General features: G+C 44.7%; 1 protein-coding gene across 7 annotated transcripts in view; it reads right to left on the minus strand.

Moving 5' to 3' along the window:
- The window catches only part of KIAA1671, a 125,690-nt gene that overhangs the window by 74,231 nt on the left and 28,586 nt on the right, over positions 1–22,873 (minus strand). For 6 of the 7 annotated variants that reach the window (XR_013832404.1, XR_013832405.1, XM_079949197.1 and 3 more), the window contains one exon: positions 22,452–22,577. Coding sequence is in view for 5 of the 7 variants with exons in the window: in XM_079949197.1 (XP_079805323.1) it covers positions 22,452–22,577 (126 nt within the window). In the remaining 2 variants the exon portion in view is untranslated. Of the gene's footprint in view, positions 1–17,869; positions 17,936–22,451; positions 22,578–22,873 lie in introns of those variants that run through there. The other variant, XM_079949199.1, reaches the window with a different exon arrangement.

The following is a 22,873-nucleotide window of genomic DNA, read 5'->3' on the forward strand; positions in this document are numbered from 1 at the left end:
AGGCGTGGCCAACCCTGACTCATCTTCTCTCGCTGGTGGTGCATATGTGGGCTCTGATACCTGGGACTCCTCCCCCCCACTACGCTCTGGTGGGGAAGCTGGTCCTGATTTCCAACTGCTGCTCTGGGAGTCCCCGCTGGCCCCTTGCTTCTGGGGTGTCCCCCTTGGGTCCCCCCTTGCCCTGCCCATCGGCGCCCCCTTCTGTGAATCTTCCGATTCGCTGGAGAGGCTCATGGAATCTATCGGGCTGCTGTCATCTTCTCCTACGCTGCCCTCGGATTGCTCCCCCTCGCTCTCCATCTCCTCTCCTCCCTGCGCTCCTGCTGAATCCCTGACAACGCGTTTCCGTTAAGGAGCTTTTATGTTGGAAGAGATTCCGCAAACGCCCACTGTCGGATTCTTCCAGCGACTGAGGGAGCCATGCTTAAGGGCTCCGCTAAAGACAGAGTTTTGCTAAGCTGAGCAAACCCTGAGGGACTAAGCTTTTACGCACAAGCAGCTCATCATCCCATCACAGCAATCCGACAGACTCTGAAAGCAGCTTGTGCAAGGAGAGGCATCATGAGCAACCCAGCAGGAGCCGGAGCAGCGGGAGGAGCTGGAGAGGGTCCAAGCCTAGAAGAAAGGTACAGGATGTTGGAGGTCCAGCTAGCTCTGCAAACGGCTAGGCTCGAGGAGAGGAGGGCTCAGGATGCAGAAAAGGGAAAAACCACCCCACTCACGAGGAAGGTGCCAGGATTGGTGCAGAAGTTTGGGGGGGATCCCAGGAACTATCAAGCCTTTAGAACAGAGATGCAATATGCCCTCAATCTGCAGTTTGATGACTTTCCTGATGAGGAATCGAGAGTTGTGTTTGTGATTGGGCACCTCGAGGGAGGGGCGAAAGACTGGGTGAGGCCCCTGATGGCAGCGAATAATGACGCCTTGAAGGACTCGAGAAAGTTTTTTCGCGCCATGGATCTGATGTTTTCCAGCGAGATTGAGCAGGGAGTGGTGCGCAGACAATTAATGGCGTGTAAACAGGGGAGCCGATCTGTCCGTGAGTACTGGACTGAGTTCACCATGTTGATCCATAAATTGGGTTGGGATTTGTCGGCGGAACCGATACAAATGCTGTTCGAAGAAGGACTATCTTCGGCAGTGAAGGACGAACTTTCCTGGGCGCCCAGGACGGAGTCTATGGACCAGCTGACTAAATCAGCGCTGGCCATAGGAGCACGCCACGAGGCGAGAGCTTTGGAGAAGCGGGAAGGGAAGGGGGAATGTTGGAGTGATTTCCGCATTCCAGAGATTCCTGAGCAGCATTCCCCGCCAGCAGAGCCGATGGAAATTGGAACAGCGCGCGCGCGCGCGCGCAGTTTCAAACCCCAGCGAAGGGCGGAAGAAGGAGGGAAAGAGCGCCAATAAATGTTTTCTCTGCCAACAGCCAGGTCACTTTGCCAGAGTCTGCCCGCAAAGAAAGGAATGGCAAGGGATGGCGGGAGCTGTTGGAGGGGAGGAGGAGGGGGTTAAGGAGCAAGTAAAAGCCAATGCCTGGCTGCCACCATCGGGGCACAGCAGCCAGGCCAAAGAGCAGTGAATGTGCCCACGCCGGAACCCCCAAGACCAGCGCTTGTAATAGAGGTGTTGCTTGAGCTGCCAAACGGACACCCATTAAAGATAAAGGCGCTATTGGACTCAGGCAGCTCCTGCAATTTTATGAGTAAGGAGTTTGCAGCCAAACACCAGATACAGACTATCCCTTTGAGCAACCCGTTGCAGGTGACCACGATTGATGGGAGGGAGCTGTTGGGGGGAGAAGTTAACCAACAGACTGTCCCAATGATAATGAGGGTGGCAAGACATACCGAACTGATAGCGTTTAATGTGGCCACCTTGGGAGGAGCGCCCATTATTTTGGGGATGAGCTGGCTGGCACTGCATGATCCGCTAGTGGGATGGCACCAGAGGGTAGTTTCCTTTGGGTCAGCGCATTGCATGGCACACTGCAAGGAAGGGGAAGCCCAGGTAGGAGCCCAGGCCACACTAGCAGGGATGGAAGTAACAGATAAAGGGAAGGTACCACGACAATACGCCGACCTGGTTAACGTCTTCAGCGAAAGAGAAGCAGATAAACTGCCCCCGCACAGACCCTTTGACTGTCAAATTAACTTACTCCCAGGAGCACAACTGCCAGTGGGCAAGCTGTATGCAATGTCAGACCGGGAGATGCAGGAGTTAAGGGAGTTCATTGACAAGAACCTCAAGCGAGGTTTCATCAGAGAGTCACGCGTGGTGGGGGGCAGCCCAGTGTTCTTTGTGGACAAAAAAAATACTGATAAACCCAGATTGGTCGTGGACTTCCGGGCCCTGAATGCAGTGTCAGAACCAGTGGCTTTCCCCATGCCCAGAATCGATGACATTTTGACCCGCGTGAGGAAAGGGAAAATCTTTACCAAGCTGGACCTAAGGGGGGCGTATAACCTGATACGTATGAGAAAGGGAGACGAGTGGAAAACCACTATGTTCACCCCCTTGGGGGCCTTCGAGTACCTCGTTATGCCTTTCGGCCTACAAGGGGGCTCGGCCTGTTTTCAATCGTTCATGAATCACGTCCTGGGACCATTGCTATACAAAAACTGTGTAGCGTTTTTAGATGACGTCCTGGTGTACTCAGAGAATGAGGAACAGCATGTGTGAGATGTAAGAGAGGTATTGAGCAGACTGCAAGAAAACCAGCTGTGGGTGAAACTAGAGAAGTGTGAGTTTCATACCAGAGAGGTGAAATTCCTGGGGTACCGGTTGTCAGACAAGGGATTGGCCATGGATCCCAGCAAGGTTCAAGCGGTACTGGAATGGAAGACACCGAAAACTAAGAAGGACGTGCAAAGGTTCTTGGGCTTCGGAAACTTCTATCGGAAGTTCATCAAGAACTTTGCCCACTTAACGGCGCCCATCACTGATTGTCTCAGCAGCAAGAAGAAATTTGTTTGGACGGAAGAGGCGCAGGGGGCGTTCGAAAGATTGAAGAAGGCGTTTGCGTCGGAAGAACGACTTTTGCACGTGGATCTACAGCAACCCATGAGAGTGGAGACTGACGCGTCAGACCGAGCGGTGGGGGCGGTGCTTCTACAGCCGGGAGAAGACACATCGGAATGGAGACCATGTGCCTTCTTCTCGCGGAAGCTGAACAAATCCGAGAGGAACTACACCGTGTACGACCGAGAACTACTCGCCATTCATGAAGCGTTCCGGAGATGGCGACACTTGCTGATTGGAGCGCAACACAAGGTCCAAGTGCGCACCGACCACAAAAATCTAGAATACTGGAGAACGGCCTGAGTACTGAACCAGAGACAAGTGAGATGGGCCCAGGAGTTCTCCAAATTCCATTTTGAAATTTGCTATGTGCCAGGGAGTACCGGGACGCAGGTGGCGCTGTGGGTTAAAGCCTCAGCGCCTAGGGCTTGCCGATCGAAAGGTCGGCGGTTCAAATCCCTGCAGCGGGATGCGCTCCCACTGCTCGGTCCCAGCGCCTGCCAACCTAGCAGTTCGAAAGCACCTCCGGGTGCAAGTAGATAAATAGGGACCGCTTACCAGCGGGAAGGTAAACGGCGTTTCCGTGTGCGGCTCTGGCTCTGGCTCTGGCCAGAGCAGCGATGTCACGCTGGCCACGTGACCCGGAAGTGTCTCCGGACAGCGCTGGCCCCTGGCCTCTTAAGTGAGATGGGCGCACAACCCCAGAGTCTGTCAAGACTGGCCCGTACGGGCAGGGGTACCTTTACCTTTACCTTTATGTGCCAGGGAAGGAGAATGTCAGAGCAGACGCTCTCTCTCGTAAACCAGAGTATTTAGAGGGAGAGGGGGAGCCAGAGGAGAGACATATCATCCCTGAGGACCACTGGGTGTGTGGGGCGGCATTGGTGGGGCAAAGAGAACTGGTAGAGGAAATCGAGAACGATGAATACGCCCAAGATAAAATCAGAGGACTACGGGGAGGTGGAGAGAACACAGGGGGGTTTGAAGAAAGGAACGGAGCGTTGTATTACAAGGGGGCACTGTACATACCGGAAGGTGAATTGAGGGGTCGGGTACTCAAACAATTGCACGACAGCCCCACTGCGGGGCACTTCGGGCAACACAAAACCATGTGGTTGGTTACCAGGGAGTTTTGGTGGCCCAAGGTGAGGGAAGACGTACGGGAATATGTTAGGGGGTGCGACCGGTGCCAGCGAGCAAAAGGGGAGAGGTTGGCACCAGCGGCGCTATTGGAACCCTTACCCACACCAGAAAGGCCATGGGAGGCAGTATCCATAGATTTTATGACGGATCTGCCAAAGTCCAAAGGGAAAACAGCTGTCATGGTGGTTGTAGACCTGTTAACCAAGATGTGCCACTTTGTAGCATGCTCACATGCGGTCACGGCAGAAGAGACAGCCAAACTGTTTGTAGAACACATTTTCAGGTTGCATGGGGCCCACTTGAGGGTGGTCAGCGACAGAGGGAAACAATTTACTTCCAGGTTCTGGAGGAAGCTCATGAGCTTGCTGCATGTAGAAGTCAATTTTTCGACTGCCCGACACCCTGAAACCAACGGGCAGGCGGAAAGAGCAAACGGTATCCTCCAACAATACTTGAGGTGTTATGTCAATGACAGAGAAAATGATTGGGTAGAAAAGTTGGCACTGGCGGAGTTTGCCTACAATAATGCGGAGAATGTGTCCACAGGGATGAGTCCCTTTTTAGCAAACTATGGGTGTCATCCCAGGGCTTTTCCAGGGGAAGGAGGGGAGAGGTGGAGCGTCCCAGCAGCAGAACATTTTGTAGAGGAGTTGGAAGCGATCCACCGTCAGCTCCAGCTTAACCTGGAAAGGGCCAAGGAAGAATACAAGAAGCAGGCAGACAGGAATAGAAGGGAAGGTGAAACCATAAGGGGGGGGGGACCAGGTGTGGCTGTCGACCCAAGGGTTGCCGTTCAAAGGGGGTTGCAAGAAATTGAGACCCAAAAGATTGGGACCATTTGAGGTTATTCAACAGGTCAATCCGGTGGCGTTCAAACTCAGATTACCTAACCACATGAAACTGCACCCAGTATTCCACAGGTCATTGTTGTCACCACACAGGGGGGGACATGAAGGGTTGTTGACTCAGGGACCAGTCATAGAAGAAAGGGAGCGCAACAACCATGTGGCGGAAATCATTGACTCTAGGTGGAAGGGTAATCAGGTGGAGTATTTGGTAGCTTGGGAAGGAGAACCAGAGTCAGAAAACACCTGGGTAAGTGCAGAGGAAGTCAATGACGAGGTTTTGATAGAAACGTTTCATCAAAGGTTCCCAAGGAAACCTCAGTCTGTAACGAGGTTCCGGAGGGAATATTTTGGCACCACCGACGAGGAAGAGGAGTTCGAAGGGTTCCCGGAATCAGAGCGGGAAGAAGAAGTAGACTCCGATGAGGAGGAGTACTGGGGGGCCAGGGACAGCAACAGGTGGAGGGAAGTGTTCGAGACTTCAGAAGAGGAGGGAGGCTCTTTCAGGGGTTTTGCATCCTCACCGCCCATGGAGGAAGGGACGGGAGGGGGTGAAGGGGGCCCTGGAGGGGAGGTGGATGTCAGGGAACTGCCATCAGAGCAGGTGGTGGAAGGGCTCAAGGAGGTTAGGAGAGACTTAACAGCAGAGGAAGGAACCAGCAGGGGGAGAGAAGGAGCTCCGAGGGAAAGGGAGTCGGAAAAAGGGCTCTGGGACACTTCCAGCGAAAACAGTGAGGAGGTTTCAGGACCTCCTATAGGGACACCCACACCTCGCCGGAAACTGTCACGCCGAGAGTCCAGAAGACGCGTTTCCGTTAAGGAGCTTTTATGTTGGAAGAGTTTCCGCAAACGCCCACTGTCGGATTCTGCCAGCGACTGAGGGAGCCATGCTTAAGGGCTCCGCTAAAGACAGAGTTTTGCTAAGCTGAGCAAACCCTGAGGGACTAAGCTTTTACGCACAAGCAGCTCATCATCCCATCACAGGTGCAAAGCATATAAACTGAAAGCATTCGCAGATGACATTGTGATAACAGTAGAAGACCTGATGGTAAGTATACTAAGGGTCCTGGACAAAATTCTGGAGTTTGGCCAAGTAGCAGGTTTTAAGTTAAATAAAAAGGAAGCAAAAATGTTGGTTAAAAATATGACAGAACAACACAAAAAGGACCTACAACAAAAAACAGAACTGTTTTAATAGAAAAAAGCAAGGAATATAAACATTTTTAAAGACAACTATATAACCACTTGGAAAGAAATAAAGAGAAATTTGGAGGTATGGGGGAGGATGAAGTTTGTGGGGAAGGATATCAGTAATAAAAATCAATGTATTGCTAAGAATGTTATTTCTATTCCAGACAATTCCAGTAATCAGTGGAGTAGGATAATTTAAACAATGGCAGAAAGCTATGTCCAAATTTATCGGGCAGAGGAAGAAACCAATGATAAATTATAAATTGTTAACGGATACTAAGGAAAAAGGTGGCTTTCCCATGCCAGACTATGAGGTGTCACTTCCGGGTTAGTGCCTCCGGCAATGGCGGAGCTCCTCCGATTGGGAGGGACCGGCTCCGTGAAAAACAGGGTCTGACCGCCACGGCGAAGGCGGAGACCCTCAGAAATCACAGACGGCTACAAGGCTTTAAAAGAATGGCTAATACAACCACTGAAGGAAGTCTGTAATGAAATTCTTGAGGGGAAAGAAGCACCAGATACGTGGAAAGAGGCTTATATCACACTTATACCGAAGACAGAGACTGAAAAGACTCAATTGAAGAACTACCGCCCAATATCTTTATTAAATGTGGATTACAAAATTTTTGCTGACATTTTAGCTAGGAGATTGAAAAAAGTTTTGATGGGGGAGATTCATAGGGATCAAGCGGGCTTCCTCCCGAGAAGACATTTATTAGATAATGTAAGGAATATAATAGACATTTTGGAAATGTTAGAAGTAAATATAAACACAAAAGCTGTTTTGATATTTGTGGACGCGGAGAAAGCCTTTGACAATATCTCTTGGACATTTATGAAGAAGAATTTCCATGGGATGGGGGTAGGCCAAGGTTTTGAAAACGGTATAGGCACAATTTATTCTGAACAAAAAGCAAAGCTAATTGTAAATAATGTTATTACAGAAGAATTTAGGATAGAAAAAGGGACACGGCAGGGGTGCCCAATTTCCCCACTACTATTTATTTCGGTCCTGGAGGTGTTGCTGAACATGATAAGGAAAGACCAGCTGGTTAAAGGGGTTCAGGTCAGAGCGAGACAATACAAATTGAGAGCATTTGCAGATAATTTGGTACTTACATTGCAAGAGCCGGAATCCAGTACAAAAAGGGTTTTGGAATTAATTCAAGAGTTTGGTCAAGCGGCAGGATTTAAATTAAATAAATTAAAGACTAAGGTATTAGAGAAAAATCTAACAGTAAGAGAAAAGGAGAGGTTTCAGGATGAAACAGGTTTAACTGTGGTCAAGAGTGTAAAATACTCGGGGATTAATATGACAGCTAAAAACATCAATTTATTTAAAGATAATTATGAGAAATGTTGGAATCAAGTGAAAAAAGACCTAGAAATTTGGTCAAATTTGAAGCTTTCCTTGTTTGGTCGAATTGCAGCTATCAAGATGAATGTATTGCCTAGAATGTTATTTTTGTTTCAAACATTGCAAATTGTTGATAAGATGGAGTGTTTTAAGAGATGGCAGCAAGATATTTCTAAATTTATCTGGCAGGGCAAAAAACCTAGAATAAAATTTAAGATTTTAACTGATGCAAAAGAAAGGGGGGGATTTGCCCTGCCAGACTTGAAACTTTATTATGAATCAGCAGCTTTCTGCTGGTTGAAGGACTGGCTGCTTCTTGAGAACACAGACATTTTAGATTTGGAAGGCTTTAATAATTTTTTTGGGTGGCATGCATATTTGTGGTATGACAAGGTTAAGGTTCATAAAGGCTTTAAAAAGCATATTGTCAGGAAAGCATTGTATAATGTTTGGATTAAATACAAAGATTTGTTGGAGAACAAAACTCCTAGGTGGCTGTCACCAATGGAGGCAAAGGCATTGAAAAAACTTAACACGGAATCTAAATGGCCAAAATACTGTGAAATCTTAGAACAGGAGGGTGATAAGTGGAAATTGCAGACTTTTGAGAATCTAAAAGACAGTGCAAGATTGGCTTCACTATTATCAAATAATGGAGGTTTACAAGCTGGATAGGAAAATTGGTTTCCAGGTGGAGAAGTCAAAATTGGAAACAGAATTGCTAGAATCCAATACTAAAAATTTGTCAAAAATGTATAACTTGCTGTTGAAATGGAATACGCAGGATGAAACGGTTAAATCAGCTATGATTAAGTGGGCGCAAGATATTGGACACAATATTATGTTTGCTGACTGGGAAAAGTTGTGGACCACCGGTATGAAATTCACGGCGTGTAACGCCTTGAGAGAAAATATTATGAAAATGATTTATAGGTGGTACATGACCCCAGTCAAGCTTGCAAAAATTTACCACTTATCAGATAACAAATGTTGGAAGTGTAAAGAAAATGAAGGTTCATTCTTTCACCTCTGGTGGACGTGCCCAAAGATTAAGGCTTTCTGGGAAATGATATATAATGAAATGAAAAAGGTATTTAAATATACCTTCTTGAAGAAACCAGAGGCCTTTCTCCTGGGTATGGTTAGCCATGTGGTGTTAAAGAAGGATAGAACTTTGTTTTTGTATGCCACAACAGCAGCAAGGATCCTTATTGCAAAGTATTGGAAGACACCAGATCTACCCACCTTGGAAGAATGGCAGATGAAAATGACAGACTACATGGGACTGGCGGAGATGACGGGCAGAATCCGTGACCAGGAGAAGGAGACAGTGGAAGAAGATTGGAAGAAATTCAAAGACTATCTTAATAAATACTATAAGATTAATGAATGTTAGATTGACAGGGGACAAAAAATAATGTGGTTTTCAGAGATCTCGATTAAGAAAAGGAATCTAATTAGTAAAAAACCTTTGGGAAATAAGGGAATGGATTTGCTGATTAAATAATGAAATTAGAATACAATACGGGGAGGTACGAGGAAGTCGGGGAAAAAAGGTTGAGAAAATAAGATTTGAAATTATACTTGTTTTGTTTTGGTTTGTTTGTTTTGTTTTTATTGTTGTTGTCGGTATTGGTATTTGTATGTTTTTATTGGAAACTTTAATAAATATCATTTAAAAAAGAAAAAAAAGAAATCACAGACGGAAGAAGTCTGTGAACCTGGGATTCGGCTGGCACCTTCTGCGCCCCCCCTACTCGCGGGGAGACCCGGTATCGGGAATCCGGAGCGACATGGGGTGAGAGGCGCGGTGCTTTGAATCGACCGCTTATTTCATGGAGCGAAGCCGCATTGCTGCTGTCGGAGAGCGCTGACTTTTTTCCTGTGGACAATTGGATTTTAAACAACAACCCGTGAGTAGAACGGGAAATTGGACTTTTAAAATAATTTAATTTGGCACCGAACGGGGAAGGTTCAAACAGGAAGCCCACCTTGCCTTTCTGTAAATAGGCTGAAGCAAAGCAGTTCTTAACTAAGGTTTTGGAAAGTCTTACGTAAAGGATTAACATTCCACTGATTGAAACTATTGATTTAGACCAAGTGAACTTGCAGGAGAAGGTGAAAAATTAAAAATCGAAGCATCACGTCTCTGAACCTGGGAACGGCTTGCAAAATGTCCATTGATGGTAAACAGGACAAATTTGACAGCTAGCTTTAAAAGAAAGACACTGTTTCTACTGTCCGCTTCTGCACTTTAAAAGAAGACAAGGTAACTGGAAACTGTTACTAATTTACTTTTGGAATTGTGCTGGAAAGGATTGATACAAATGGAGACTGTTTTCCTCTAGAGGGAGTTTTGGGACATTGTTACAAGAGTGCAGCTGGGAAATTGGCTTTAAGATTGTGAGAAACTAGTTCTTGAACCTCTTAAGAATGTCGGCAAAGGAAGAAGTAGCGTCTATACTGAAAAGGACAATCTATCTGTTGGGAAAGCTGCATAAACAGATAGATGTCTTGGCTACTAATATCGACATTTTGGGAACAAAAGTGGGTATCAACATAGAAGTCGACAAGAACCCGGCACAGGAATCTTTCTTAACTGAACAAATTGATGAATTAGAGAAGGAGAAAGTTGCTGTTGTTGAGTATAAAGCAAAACAAGGGGAAGCCTTAACCCTAAAGAGGCAAATGGAGGATTACAACTTGAGGCCTTATATGACTGTAATTAGGAGAAGCCAGTTTTTGAAGATGGGTGCCTGGCCTGATCTGGAAAAGGAAAGGTGGAGAGATCCCCTTATGCAGGGATCAAATGACTTCTGGAATATGAATTTGAGCCAGGAGGAGATGGGAGCTTTGGGGGCCTTTGGACTTGGAATTGTGAAACAAGATTTGGAATACTTTGTGGGCCCTGGCTTTAACTATGGAAGTCTGGCGGACCTGTCAAGAAGGAATATAAGCATCGTTAGGTTGGAGCTCCCCCAAGATCTGCTTTTTAGCATCAAGGATTGTCAAGAAGATCGGCAGAAGGGAAGTAAAGAAGAGTTAAGAGCCTCGGATATAAGATCTCCAGGTTGATGGACGCGGGGAGGTTGATGGAACTGACGGCGGGGGCTGAGACCGGGGAGGGGAGACAGTGGAAGAAGATTGGGAATTTGAAGTGTATATATGGAGATTTAAAAAAAAAAATTAATGAGAGTTGGAAAAGTCGTGGAATGAAATTTTTATGACCCTAGGGGAAATGTTTTAAGAGATTAAGTTCAAATATATTAGTTTTAATGAGAAATAAGATTAAACAAAGTAAAAATGGATGATTAATTGGTGAAAGAAGAGAATGTTTTGGAAATAATTTAAAGTTTATCTGCAGAAACATTGCAGAGTTAAGGAATGTTAGAAGGTTGTTGGAATGAAGTAATGTGGTTTTAGCAGAAATGATATAAAGGACTGGGTTAAAAATTGATTTTTTTAATTGGCGAGAGACAAGAATTACAGTATATTAAGATAAATTATTAGGATAAAAACAAAGCTGGAAAGGATTTGCTGAGACATTTAATTGAACTAGAATACAAAGGGGGGAGGTGTGAGGAGGTCAAGGAAATAAGCAAAGGAAAGAAAGTTATGTAAAGGTTTGATTGGTTTTTTTATCAATTGTATTTTTTCTGTTTTTTCTTTTATTTTTATTTTTTTGTCTTTTTATTTTTTTGTATTCTTGTAATCTTTAAAATTTGAATAAATACTATTTAAAAAAAAAAGATTATACTATGAGGTGTCCTGTCTTTGCTGGCTTTGGGAGTGGATTGTTCTAAAGAATGTGGATATTTTAGACTTGGAAGGTCTTGATAATAGATTTGGTTAGCATGCATATCTATGGTATGAAAAGACAAAAGTGCATAAAGGTTGCCTAAACCACTTTGTGAGAAAATTTATTCTGTGTGGGAGAAATATAAAAATGTATTAGAACAGAAAACATATTGGAAGCAATATCTTTGAAAATTTAATGCAAAAGATGAGTGGGCAACTTATAAAGAGCTGTTATCAGAAGTAGAAGACCAATTGAAAGTGGAAAAAATTGAGGATATATGACATTTAGTAACTGATTGGTTGCAATATCACCAATTAAATGATGTATTTATAAAGGATTAAAAAATGGTTTTTAGTAAAGAAATTTTGAGGTTTGAAAAAGATTTATTAGAGACTAATGTGAAATTACTTTCAAAAATGTATTAACTGTTGTTAGAATGGTATACTAAAGATGAAGAAGTTAAATTAGTAATGATACAATGAACAAGGGATATTGGACATAATATACAACTTGCATCATGGGAAAAGTTATGGAGGGAAGAATTAAAATTTACAGCATGCAGTACGATGAAGGAAAATTATATGAAAATTATGTATTGTTGGTACCTAACTCCTACTAAATTAGTAAAAATATATAGAACCAAACCAACAGACACATGTTGGAAGCGTAAAGAGAAAGAAAGCACATGTGGATGTGCAAGATGACAAAATCATATTGGGAAATGATTTATAATGAGTTGAAAAAAATGTTTAAAATTACTTTTGTGAAAAAACCAGAAGCCTTTTATTAGGAATTTTAGGTCCAGAAATACCAAAGGAGCAGAAAAGACTGTTTATGTACGCTATGACAGCTGTGTGGATGTTCTTTGCCCAAAGATGGAAGGAAGACAAGGTACCTACAAGAGAAGAATGGCTAACAAAGATAATGGACTATGTTGAAATGGCGAAAATGACCTGGAGGGCAAAATGACCTGAAGATAACAAATTTAATAAAGAATGGGGGGGGTGTTAAGTTACTTAAAAGAACACTGTAAACAATTAAAACATTGGCTGGATTCTAAAAAAACACTTGCAATGTAGTGAGAACTATGGTAAGAATTGAGTGTTAAGAAAATATGGAGAACATTATATGATACAGTATGGAAACCAAGGAGGGGCGAAGGGAAGTCCAGAGATTCAGCGAATCCTATGTGTACAAGATAATGATTGATTTGTGATGATAATTGTTAAAGGTAAAAACGACTTTAAAAAAAAAAGAGAGAGCAGTGTGGGAATCGACAATTTACATAATCAGCTACTGAATCCTGGGACCATACATGGTCTGGGGTAGAATGTAGGCACAAAAAAGGGAAGTTAGTGGGGACGAGGCAGAACAGAAACACACCCCTTGCATAAAGTAAAACCAAATCCTTCTCCATTCCTAGACAAGCTCCCGATTCCCTTCAAAATCAACACATGGACCAGGCATAGGCAAACTCGGCTCTCCAGATGTTTTGGGACTACAACTCTCATCACCCCTAGCTAACAGGACCAGTGGTCAGGGATGATGGGAACTGTAGTCCCAAAACATCTGGAGGGCCGAGTTTGCCTCTGCCTGACATGGACCATCCTGCAACAATCATCCTGTCCTCTGCCCCATTTTAATAGGATGAGAATTGTCTATCATTTTAATGCAACAGTATCAATCTTCCTAACTGCTGGCATATGAGGCCACCACCTGGCTGAAGTCAAGGACGTCTGTGGAGACAACTGCACCCAGCAGGCAGCATTTCATGCTTTCTCCCAGCTACTGTGCAGTAACACTTTGCCATCAAGGATGGTTAAACGGCTCCCATTTTAGCTAAGAGCAGGGTCCCTTACAATAGCCTTTATATAGATAGTATTCTGACTGTTCAAAGCACTTTGTAGGCATTATACAAGGATGGACAAAAAGATGAATTTGATGAAAAGGATTTTGAGGGGATTTATAATATAACAGGGACGCGGGTGGCGCTGTGGTCTAAACCGCAGAGCTTAGGACTTGCCGATCAGAAGGTCGGCGGTTCGAATCCCCGCGACGGGGTGAGCTCCCGTTGCTAGGTCCCTGCTCCTGCCAACCTAGCAGTTCGAAAGCATGTCAAAGTGCAAGTAGATAAATAGGTACCGCTCCGGCGGGAAGGTAAACGGCGTTTCCGTGCGCTGCTCTGGTTCGCCAGAAGTGGCTTAGTCATGCTGGCCACATGACCCGGAAGCTGTACACCGGCTCCCTCGGCCAATAAAGCGAGATGAGCGCCGCAACCCCAGAGTCGGCCATGACTGGACCTAATGGTCAGGGGTCCCATTAGCTTTTCCTGTTATAGAGCAGCCTTCATCAATGGCCATGGAGAGCTGTGGCTGATGGAGATTGAGGTCCAAAACATCTGGAGGGCACAAGGTTGGGGAAGACTGAACCAGCTGGGCATTTAGTCTGATCCAGCACAGCTCTTTTATTTGTAGCTCTGCAGTCCTCACAAGCCCAGTGGGATTATACACAGCAGAATGGGGAATGGGAAGACAGTGGCCTTCTATGAACAGGGAGGTGGCATGGGAATTGGTGAAGGAATAGTGAGGACCTCAGATCAGAAGAGCAGGTTGCTGGGGAACACAAGTTGGGGGGGCACAAGTTATAAAATATGCCAGTTTATTTTGGTATATTATTATTATTATTATTATTATTATTATTATCCCACCTTTTCCTCTGACAGGACTCAAGATGGCTTACAGATAAAAATAAGAACCACTACAAACAAAGAAAAAAATCGATCATTAAAATACAATTAAACACTGATAGAATTAAAACTATATACATATAAAAAATCTGTTTAAAACATACCAATAATTACAATAAAACCAGCATGGCTCCAACCCTTTCATTAAAAGCAGCCAGTCTTGTTGGAACAAGAAAGCGGTGGAATGACAGAAGGGAGGAAGCCTGTCTAGCATCTCCAGGGAGGGAGTTCCAAAACTGTCTGGAAGCAGCCACCACCGAGAAGGCCCTCTCCCGCATCCCCACAGAACGTGCCTGTGAGGGGGGCAGGACCAAGAGAAGGGCCCCTCCCAAAGATCTCAGAGCCCAGGCAGGTTCATACGGAGGAATACTGCAATTCAGATAGCTTGGACCTAAGCCCTGTAGGTGATAGCCAGCACAGTTTGACTTGTGCCAGGAAATAGACTGGCGGCCTGTGGAGCTGTTCTAGCAAGGGAGTCACCTGCTCCTTATAACCAACCCTAATCAACAATCTGGCGGCAGCCAGGTACGTGGGGCTGCTTACATTTTTCAAGGGCAGCCCCGAGTAAAGTGTGTTACAGTAATCCAAACAGGATATTAAAAAAGCATGTGTCGGTGGCCAAATCAAACATGTTCCATTTTCTAAATTGGGATGGTTCAAACTAGCAAGACCAAGGAGAAAGTTTTAAGGCTGGCAGGCAGAGTTAGTGAAATCCAGAGGTTTCCATCGACCCAAGTGTGTACCACTACAAAACTAAAGAATTGGCAAATTCTTGCAAATTCTGGGTCGAGGTGACTACAGTGTAATAGCACCCTCCTGTGGTTAAATCATGAGGACACTTTGCAAAAAGACTACAGTGATTTGGTGAAAAAGTCTACTTCCTATCAAAAGTTATTTTATTAGAATATTGTTCAGGCCTGTCCACCCACTGCAACCACATTTCTTTTAAAATAAGAGCAAAAAAGATACATACACTTACCGAAACATTCTTCTGCTTAGTGCTCTAGAGATAAGGTGCTGACATTTTGCGCAGAGTTGTGCAACAGAAAGCTCCAGGTCATAAAATTCTCTCTTCACGCACACAAACTCCTAAGTCAATATTCAGCCCCAAACCAAGACCACACACTCAGGAGAATGTCCTCTTGGGACACTGAGCTCTCCAGCAGCATCTGCTCCTGCTTAGCTTGCCCAGTCTTTACAAAGGGTTACAAGAATTTTTGTGTGCTCATTTCAAAAAACATTTACGGGAACAATTTGCTTTCTTATGAGGTATGCCTGGCTCTATCACGATTAACTTCCAGGAGGAATTTGAAAACATTCCCATTTGCTGAGGCAATTGCTGTTGGCATCTGTCTGTCTCAAAAGACAATGGGTGAAGTCAAACTGCTGCATTAGCAGCACTAAAGTGACCTCCCTGGGGCACCAACCTCAGCAGTGTGGATGGAGGTCCTGGGTTGACCAGACAACAAAACCCTCCTCTCGGCCTTGCTGGTATGGTCTAAAGGAAAGCAGAGACAGGTGTTTAGCACCAGCTGGGCTGCAGGAGTTGCCTGAAGGAGGTGTACAAGGCACCACCCAACTGTCTTAGGGATTCCACTCTGGATTTGTGTAGGGTTTAACTCCTTAGCCTTTTCTTCTCCCCAAGACATCCTTTGTGGCTGAAGAATACTGTTCCAGGTAACCTGAAGATCATTGGATGGAAGAATGCTTTCAATCTTTTCCACTTCAACTGCTTTTGAATGTTTTTAACTATAACTGATGTTTTTAATCGTAATTGTTTTTTGAATTGTTTTCATCTGTTTCAGATTTTATTTTATTTTCTGCTTTGTTTGCTGCCCTGGGCTCCTTAGGAAGGAAAGGAGGAACATAAATTCAATAACTACAGTAAATAAAAATATTGCCATTAGCAATTATGCTGTGGTTTCATTTGCTGTATTAGTTGATGTTTGCAATGTTGTAGCATTTTGTAAGCAGCCCTGTCTTGAAAAAGAAAATTAGCAAAAACAAAATACTTCTAGTTATCTTTGAAAGGAAACGAGCCACCTCTTGATGACCTCTTCTCAGAAATGCACATTGGGGGGAAATTCAGGATGGCTGAGGCATTATCATTCATTCATTTCATTTATATCCCATCTTTTCTCCAAGAAGCTCAAAGTTGGCATACATAGTTCTTTTCCTCTCCACTTTATCCTCACAACAACCCAGTAAGGTAGGTTAGGCTGAGGTTAGGCTCAAAGTCACCCAAGGAGCTTCAAGGCCTAAACTCATTGCCAAGCCTTCACTTGAACTAAGCGCAATAGAGTGTGGGATGCAGACCATCAAGCAAATTGAGGCTTCAAGTCTCTCCTTTGCTGCTGCTGCTGCTGCTACCTGCCTACTCTGGGTTGTTTAGTGGACTCTGGAAGAAGAGGCTTGGTCGCAAATGCTGCCTGTCATTTCACCCTAGTTGTAGTTAGCACAAGCCACAGTTTCCAAACCAACTTCAAAACGGATGTTTCCTTTTCTGGCTTACCAGTTACAAACCACAGCTTGGTTCTGATGTCTGAATTAGGCCTATTGCAGTATAATTACTCACAGGACACATGATCCTCCACCACTGCATTTGAAAATGTTACATGCTTTCAAAAGTAGCCCCACAAATGTGTTTCCCCCCACTCCTAGACAGAAAAGAGAGATGAAAGGACTTCTACCAGTTTCTGACACAAATGCCAATTACCCTCTCAAACATTCAAAGGCAACTGTCTTAAATGTTGTAACAGAGCTATTCATGAGCTCTAGAGAGCTTTAAAAAATGAATGAATGAATAAACAATACAGTTAGAAACGAGCTTGTAACCAGAGCTTGTCTTTGCAAGCCTCCCCACCTAGCAGAGCACTCAAAGTGCCCACCTGCATCAGTCCCAGGTGCAAGCCCTTCCCAGGGTGGAAAAAGGCCCTCTGGGCCACTTCTGACACAGAAAGCAGTACTGTGACCCAGGTTCATTTGGTTCGGCTGGGAGATGGGGACTGGGTATTTTGTTGACTGAATCCAAGCGCAGACAGGATGAGGTTTCAGTGGCTGGCAAGTCTGGGATTTAAAGGTGCCAGCCTTCTCATTACCAACAGGCTCCAGCCCTTCTATCTGGGCCTGTCCACAGGTTTCGAGTCCACCTGAATTCAGCAATGCACATATAGTACCAGCAGCCAAGGAATGTAGGTTACCATAAAGGCCATGACTGCAGGCGCTAACATCCTGTTACCGGCACAGTTTATGCTAATTTTAATCCTGAATCCTGCCAACATCGTACACCATCCCTGGTGAAAGTCAGCTGACAAGGAGCAGGAGCAGGAACAGCACAATCCAAAACAACACTGTGATCGCTGTAGTAAAGAAGAGACACTTCTCACTGGCCTCAGCCTGCTGCAAGGATCTCCTTTTAGTTCAGTTTGGGGTGGCAACAGAACTGAAGAAGTGGTGAGCAACAAGCCCCCACACTAGCAAGCCTGCATGATGACTAAAACACACAAGGCGCTGGGAACCAAAGAGATCCTTGGTGAGTTCCAAACTTCATGAGCCATGCAGGCTTCCAGAACAAAGTAGAATCATAGAATCATAGAATCAGAGTTGGAAGAGACCACAAGGGCCATCGAGTCCAACCCCCTGCCAAGCAGGAAACACCATCAGAGCACTCCTGACAGACAGGTCTCAAAGCCATGGACAGATATACTTAACGGGAAAGAAAGTGCACCCCAATACTGAGAATATGAGCAAGAGGCAGATGTTCTACTCACCCACAGAGACCGTAAGGACTTCAGCAAGTTTGGGCAGTAATAATATTCCATTCTCACCAGAAGATGGAAAGAAAGTGTGCTCCCCCACCTCCGTTTGTTTTGCTCTTTAGTAGAAAGTCATAAGCATATCAGCCCAATTAAAGGCACCATGAATAATTCAGAGAGCTGCTCAATAGGAGGAAAGGATCTGTCCACCGTCTGTCCCTTTAACAGGTGGGGGTGCTGGTGCTAAAGCCACTTCCAAGCCTATTTACATTAACCAAAAAGTGCTAGTAGATCACCAGCAAGAGTGCAGCTGCAACTTCAATTTCCAATTATACTTCTGACCAAAACTTCTTTTTCTGAAAAAGGCCTGTTGAGCGGATACAGGCTGCAGTATATGGCAAAAGGAGCAGCCCTTGCTTTGTAGCTGACTGACCTCATTTCCCCTGAGCTGCAAACCACAAAAGGGGGTGGGGGAGAGGAACAGGCTTAGCATAAAAACACTTTTCAAATTAAAGAAGGGGATAAAACTATTCTAGAGCATGGAATAGTCCTGCGCTCCTCTGATGACCAGCAGCACTTGCAAACTAAAAACCAGCAGTAAACCCTACAAATTATTCATCAGCTGCTCTGTGTTCCTCTGCATGCAGCTTCCTAAGCAAAGGCTGCGAGAAGGAGGAGGAGAAACAGCTTTGCCACCTCTCAAGATCTCAGGTGTATGAGAAGAGGAAGAGACGAAAGAGAGGTCAAGATGCTGCTGCCCACACTTCTTTGAGTCACAGACTGCAGCCTGCTTAACCCTGGGAGCCTTGCCCTACTCAATGGGGCTTACTTCTGAGTAGACTTGCGCAGGACTGCAAGAGCAGCCAGGGCCAGATGAAGACCTTGAGAGGCCCTAAGCACTGGAAAGATTCTGCCCCCAAATATGTAGCTCAAAATAAAAGCAATACTAAACCATAAAATAAACACATGAGATGATCTGATTTCCTCTTATTATTTCAATCTACATTAGTAAGACACAACCCTGGTTCATGTAGGTGCAGATGAGTAATAAAAAGAGAACGTGAAAGGGGGGAAAGAGTGTGCAATGCAGTGTAAGGAAGTTTTACTAAGTTCTCATTTTTCCCATGATAATGATGACTTCAACACTTTTTCTTAAATATCAAATGTTAAGTTACAGATAGAAGGGTCTGGTGACTTCTGTTTCAGTGTATCTGAAGAAGTGTGCATGCACACGAAAGCTCATACCAAGAACTAACTTAGTTGGTCTTTAAGGTGCTACTGGAAGAAATTTTTTTATTTTATTTTGTTTTATCAAATGTTAAGTTCTTCCTTTTTTTAAAAAAAAGATCACATTTTTTGGGGGTGCCCCTGCTTTGCTGGTGCCCTAAGCAAATGCTCAAGTCTGCCTGCTAGGTAATCCAGCACTGCCGGCAGCCTCCCCTGCTTACCTAAATATAAGTGCTGTAAGTCAGCACCCAGGAGCTTGGACACAAGGTAAGCAGAAGTTCTTGCAACAACAGCTGAGCAGGAGCCGCACCCCCACCCCCACCCCGCCCAGGAGGACTTCATCTGACAGCAGTGGATGTGGGGAGGGCTGTGTGGAAGCAAGAGTTTGCAGGTAAGACTTGGGGGGGGGGGGTCATGGCAAAAGGCAGAATTGCCTATCCTGTTTTTCAGGTGCAACCAGCTGACACAGATTAGCCCTTTCCAGGGCTGGGATTAGTGTGAGGAAATCTGGACTCCCACAAAGATTAAGCCCTGTTATGATTAAAGTCATCTACTTCCATCAGCCAATCCCAGTGTGCAGTGCTGGGTTCATAGGGAAAAGACAATCGTGCCCTTGGTGTACTGAAGCAAGAATAGGAGAGCTCACACCATCTGAGGGCACAGGTTGGAGCACACAAATGAAAACCAAGAGACTTTTAAGTGAAATGAGGGGGGGACACACACAATGCCCCGTGCATTGTCTGTGCCCCTCTGGATTTTGTCGGCTGCAGACAATATGGCCAATGGTCAGAGATTAGGGAAGCTGGAGACCAACACTGGGCAGTAGGGAGGACAGTTTCCAGTATTCACCTCTCTCCCACAGAACATATAAAAATCATCATAATCTCATGATTTCCCTTTTCAGCAACAGTGCAACATTATGATGAAAGCAAAACCCCAAATCCACCCCCTTGTCATTACCCCTTAATGTAAGGAGATGGAATTTCATATTGTTATTAAGAATATTTTTAAACGATTGAAATTGGGTGACGTTTCAAGGGTTTGGCTAAATCTGTTGTTTAAAAAGGTGGGTTCTTTTCACACACACACACACACACACACACACTTGAGCGATAAGGCTTTAAAGGGAACAAAAATGGGTAGCTTGCCCAGAATGAATGGATAAAATGTTGAAACGCCAATGTGGTGGCACCATTTAGGACTGACACACACCAAGCACAATGCAAACATACCTTGGCTTCCCATTAGTAAGAATCTCACTACCAGACGAGAGATTGATTCACTCAGAAGACAGTGAGCCAGATTTTATATTGTCTCCTAGTTTTTCAAACTGGGATTCCACCAAGGCACATCAGAGCTCTGCCACAAGAAGGCTGATAGTCACAGACAAGTTATCAGACAACCACTGTTCCTGGTCTTCCCCTGTTAACATGAAGCTCCAAGGGATGCTGGGTATGTTTCAGGGCAACCTTGCAGGACAACAATAATGCCCAATAAAGTTTACAGGCATCCCCCCTCCCCGAGACTGGATCCTAGAAAGCACTCCCCAATCTCTTGCCCATGCACGGACATCACAACATGGACATGACAAGAGTCCCCCACCTGCCAACTTCCCCAGTCTTAGTACTCCATTGCTAGCAGCTGCTGAAAAAAGCATACAATTTTCTAAACAAAGCAATCCTTTCAGTCACCACATGGTGGAGTTGAACACCCAGGTGATCAGCAAATCTTTGATTTAAAGCACACTTTTGAGTTTCCTATTTGCAGGCACAACTCTGAAAAGCTTCCTCCTCAAGGATAAGCACTTAACTGGCAGTTTACTACTGTCACCAGCGTCCCATAACCCATCAGACTCTGTTCCTATCCTTTCATCAATGCTGATCAACAGCAGCACCAAATAACACCAACTTCCACCTCTGCTGTTTATGCACTGGCACCTCAGAATTCAAAAACAAAACACATAATTCTGAAAGGGAGAGGCTGGAAGGAATATGAAGCAACACTTGCGCCTCACACAGTGAGATATCATTCCCAGCCACAACATTTAATATGCTTTAGCCCCTTTTCTGGGACAGGCGCCTGTTTCAAATGAGTTCTGCACCATGGTCAATTTCATAAGGTAATGGAGAAGGAATGGCATTGATTGCAGGCATTCTGGCAATTATTTTCAAATACTTGCCTCTTAATTTCACCTCATGCATCCAATTATAGGTAGTTACAACAACTCACAAAAGCTATATTTATTTACTATTAAATTTATTTACTGCCCTTCATCCAAAGATCCTAGGGCAGTTCACAACAGAAAAATACAAAATGAAAATATAAAATATATAACAAAGACAAAAACAAACCAATAACCTCACTTCCACAAACACTTTTCAAAAGCTACAGAATGTTAATCAGCCCAAGGCCTGGTTGAAGAGAAACGTTTTTGCCTGGTGCCTAAAGGTAGCCAATGAATGAGCCAGGTGAGTCTCCCATGGGCATTCCACAAATGAGGAGCTGCTGCAGTAGCCTTTAAGATGACAGCAGGCTCACTAAGTCTTGCCTCTGAGTAAAAGACTAACTGCATGGCTGTTTCTTAGGTTCAGTATTCCCACTCTCAAGAGGGTTTCTAGATAGTGATAATTCAAAGTAGCCAGCAGAAAACTTCCGATTGCCTTTTGGTTTTTTGAAGTCTGGCTTTACTTTTTAGATATTTTTAAACTAAAACCTATTCTGTGCTTATAATTTTTTTTTTTTTTTAAAGACAAAGGTTCAAAATGCATTGCATATTTCACAATGTTTGGGGTGGGGTGCGGATATTCTCTACATCTATGAATAGAAGGGAAAAGTACCAAGTAAATTTGTCTACCCGATGGCTCAAGACTAAAGTATGCTTTTATCAGCAGAGCAAAGAACACCTTGTTTCACTTGCTCATGTCTCCCTCGCTATCCACTTTGTTGAGCTTGATCCCCTCTTCTAAACTTATGCCATATTCTCCTCCATCCCAACCAATCACGCTGAGTCAACAATAGGGCTGGGCAATGTCTGATTTTCAACATCGTGATATATCACCAGATCACTAAGTAGCCCCTTTTAGAGGCAATCCAGCGATCTAGGGGAGACTCATTGCTCCCTCAGCAGCCCCACAGAGAAAGGACTGGCACAATGTGATTTAGGCAAGTCACTGGCCCACTCTAGACCAGGAAACCTTGGTTGAGCAAGGCTACGGAAAAGAGCAAGGCAGGGGGGAAAGCACATCTGCACTCATAGCAAAGTGTGTAAACCATTCTGTGGGCAGTGAAGCTCTGAGGCCTTCAGTGCACCACATTTACGCAACTAGATTTGCAGGCCTGGAAAAAAAAATCACAGAAGAAGAGAACCTACCGCTGCCCAGTGGTCAGTCCTTTTGTCTTTGTAAAAACTGTGGCTCCTCTGCTGTAGAGGAAGGTAGGGAGAATTTCTTGCTCCTGAGCCATCATGGTCCTGCTTGGTCCATTCTTTGTCAGCATCCTTTTAGAGAAAGAAATTTAAAAGAGAACTGAACTCACCAAAATCAAGACCTTGCTTTAATGCCACGAGTCCTTGCAAAGTTTTTATATCTGCCACTGCAGAGAAGTGGCAGAAGGTGTGGGTTTGTCTGCCCATCTGCACAGCTAATACAGCTTGCCAGTGGTGCACCCAAGGGTCAGCTGTATGTGCTGTGCAGATGGGGCAGACAAACCTTGTGGGGCATCATAGATGACATGAGAACAAAAAGACCTAGAATGGTCATTCCCCTCACCCTTTGCTCATTCCTTTCAGTAGCC

Source organism: Podarcis cretensis (genome assembly GCF_951804945.1).
Source record: "Podarcis cretensis genome assembly, chromosome: 13".
NCBI lineage: Eukaryota > Metazoa > Chordata > Lepidosauria > Squamata > Lacertidae > Podarcis > Podarcis cretensis.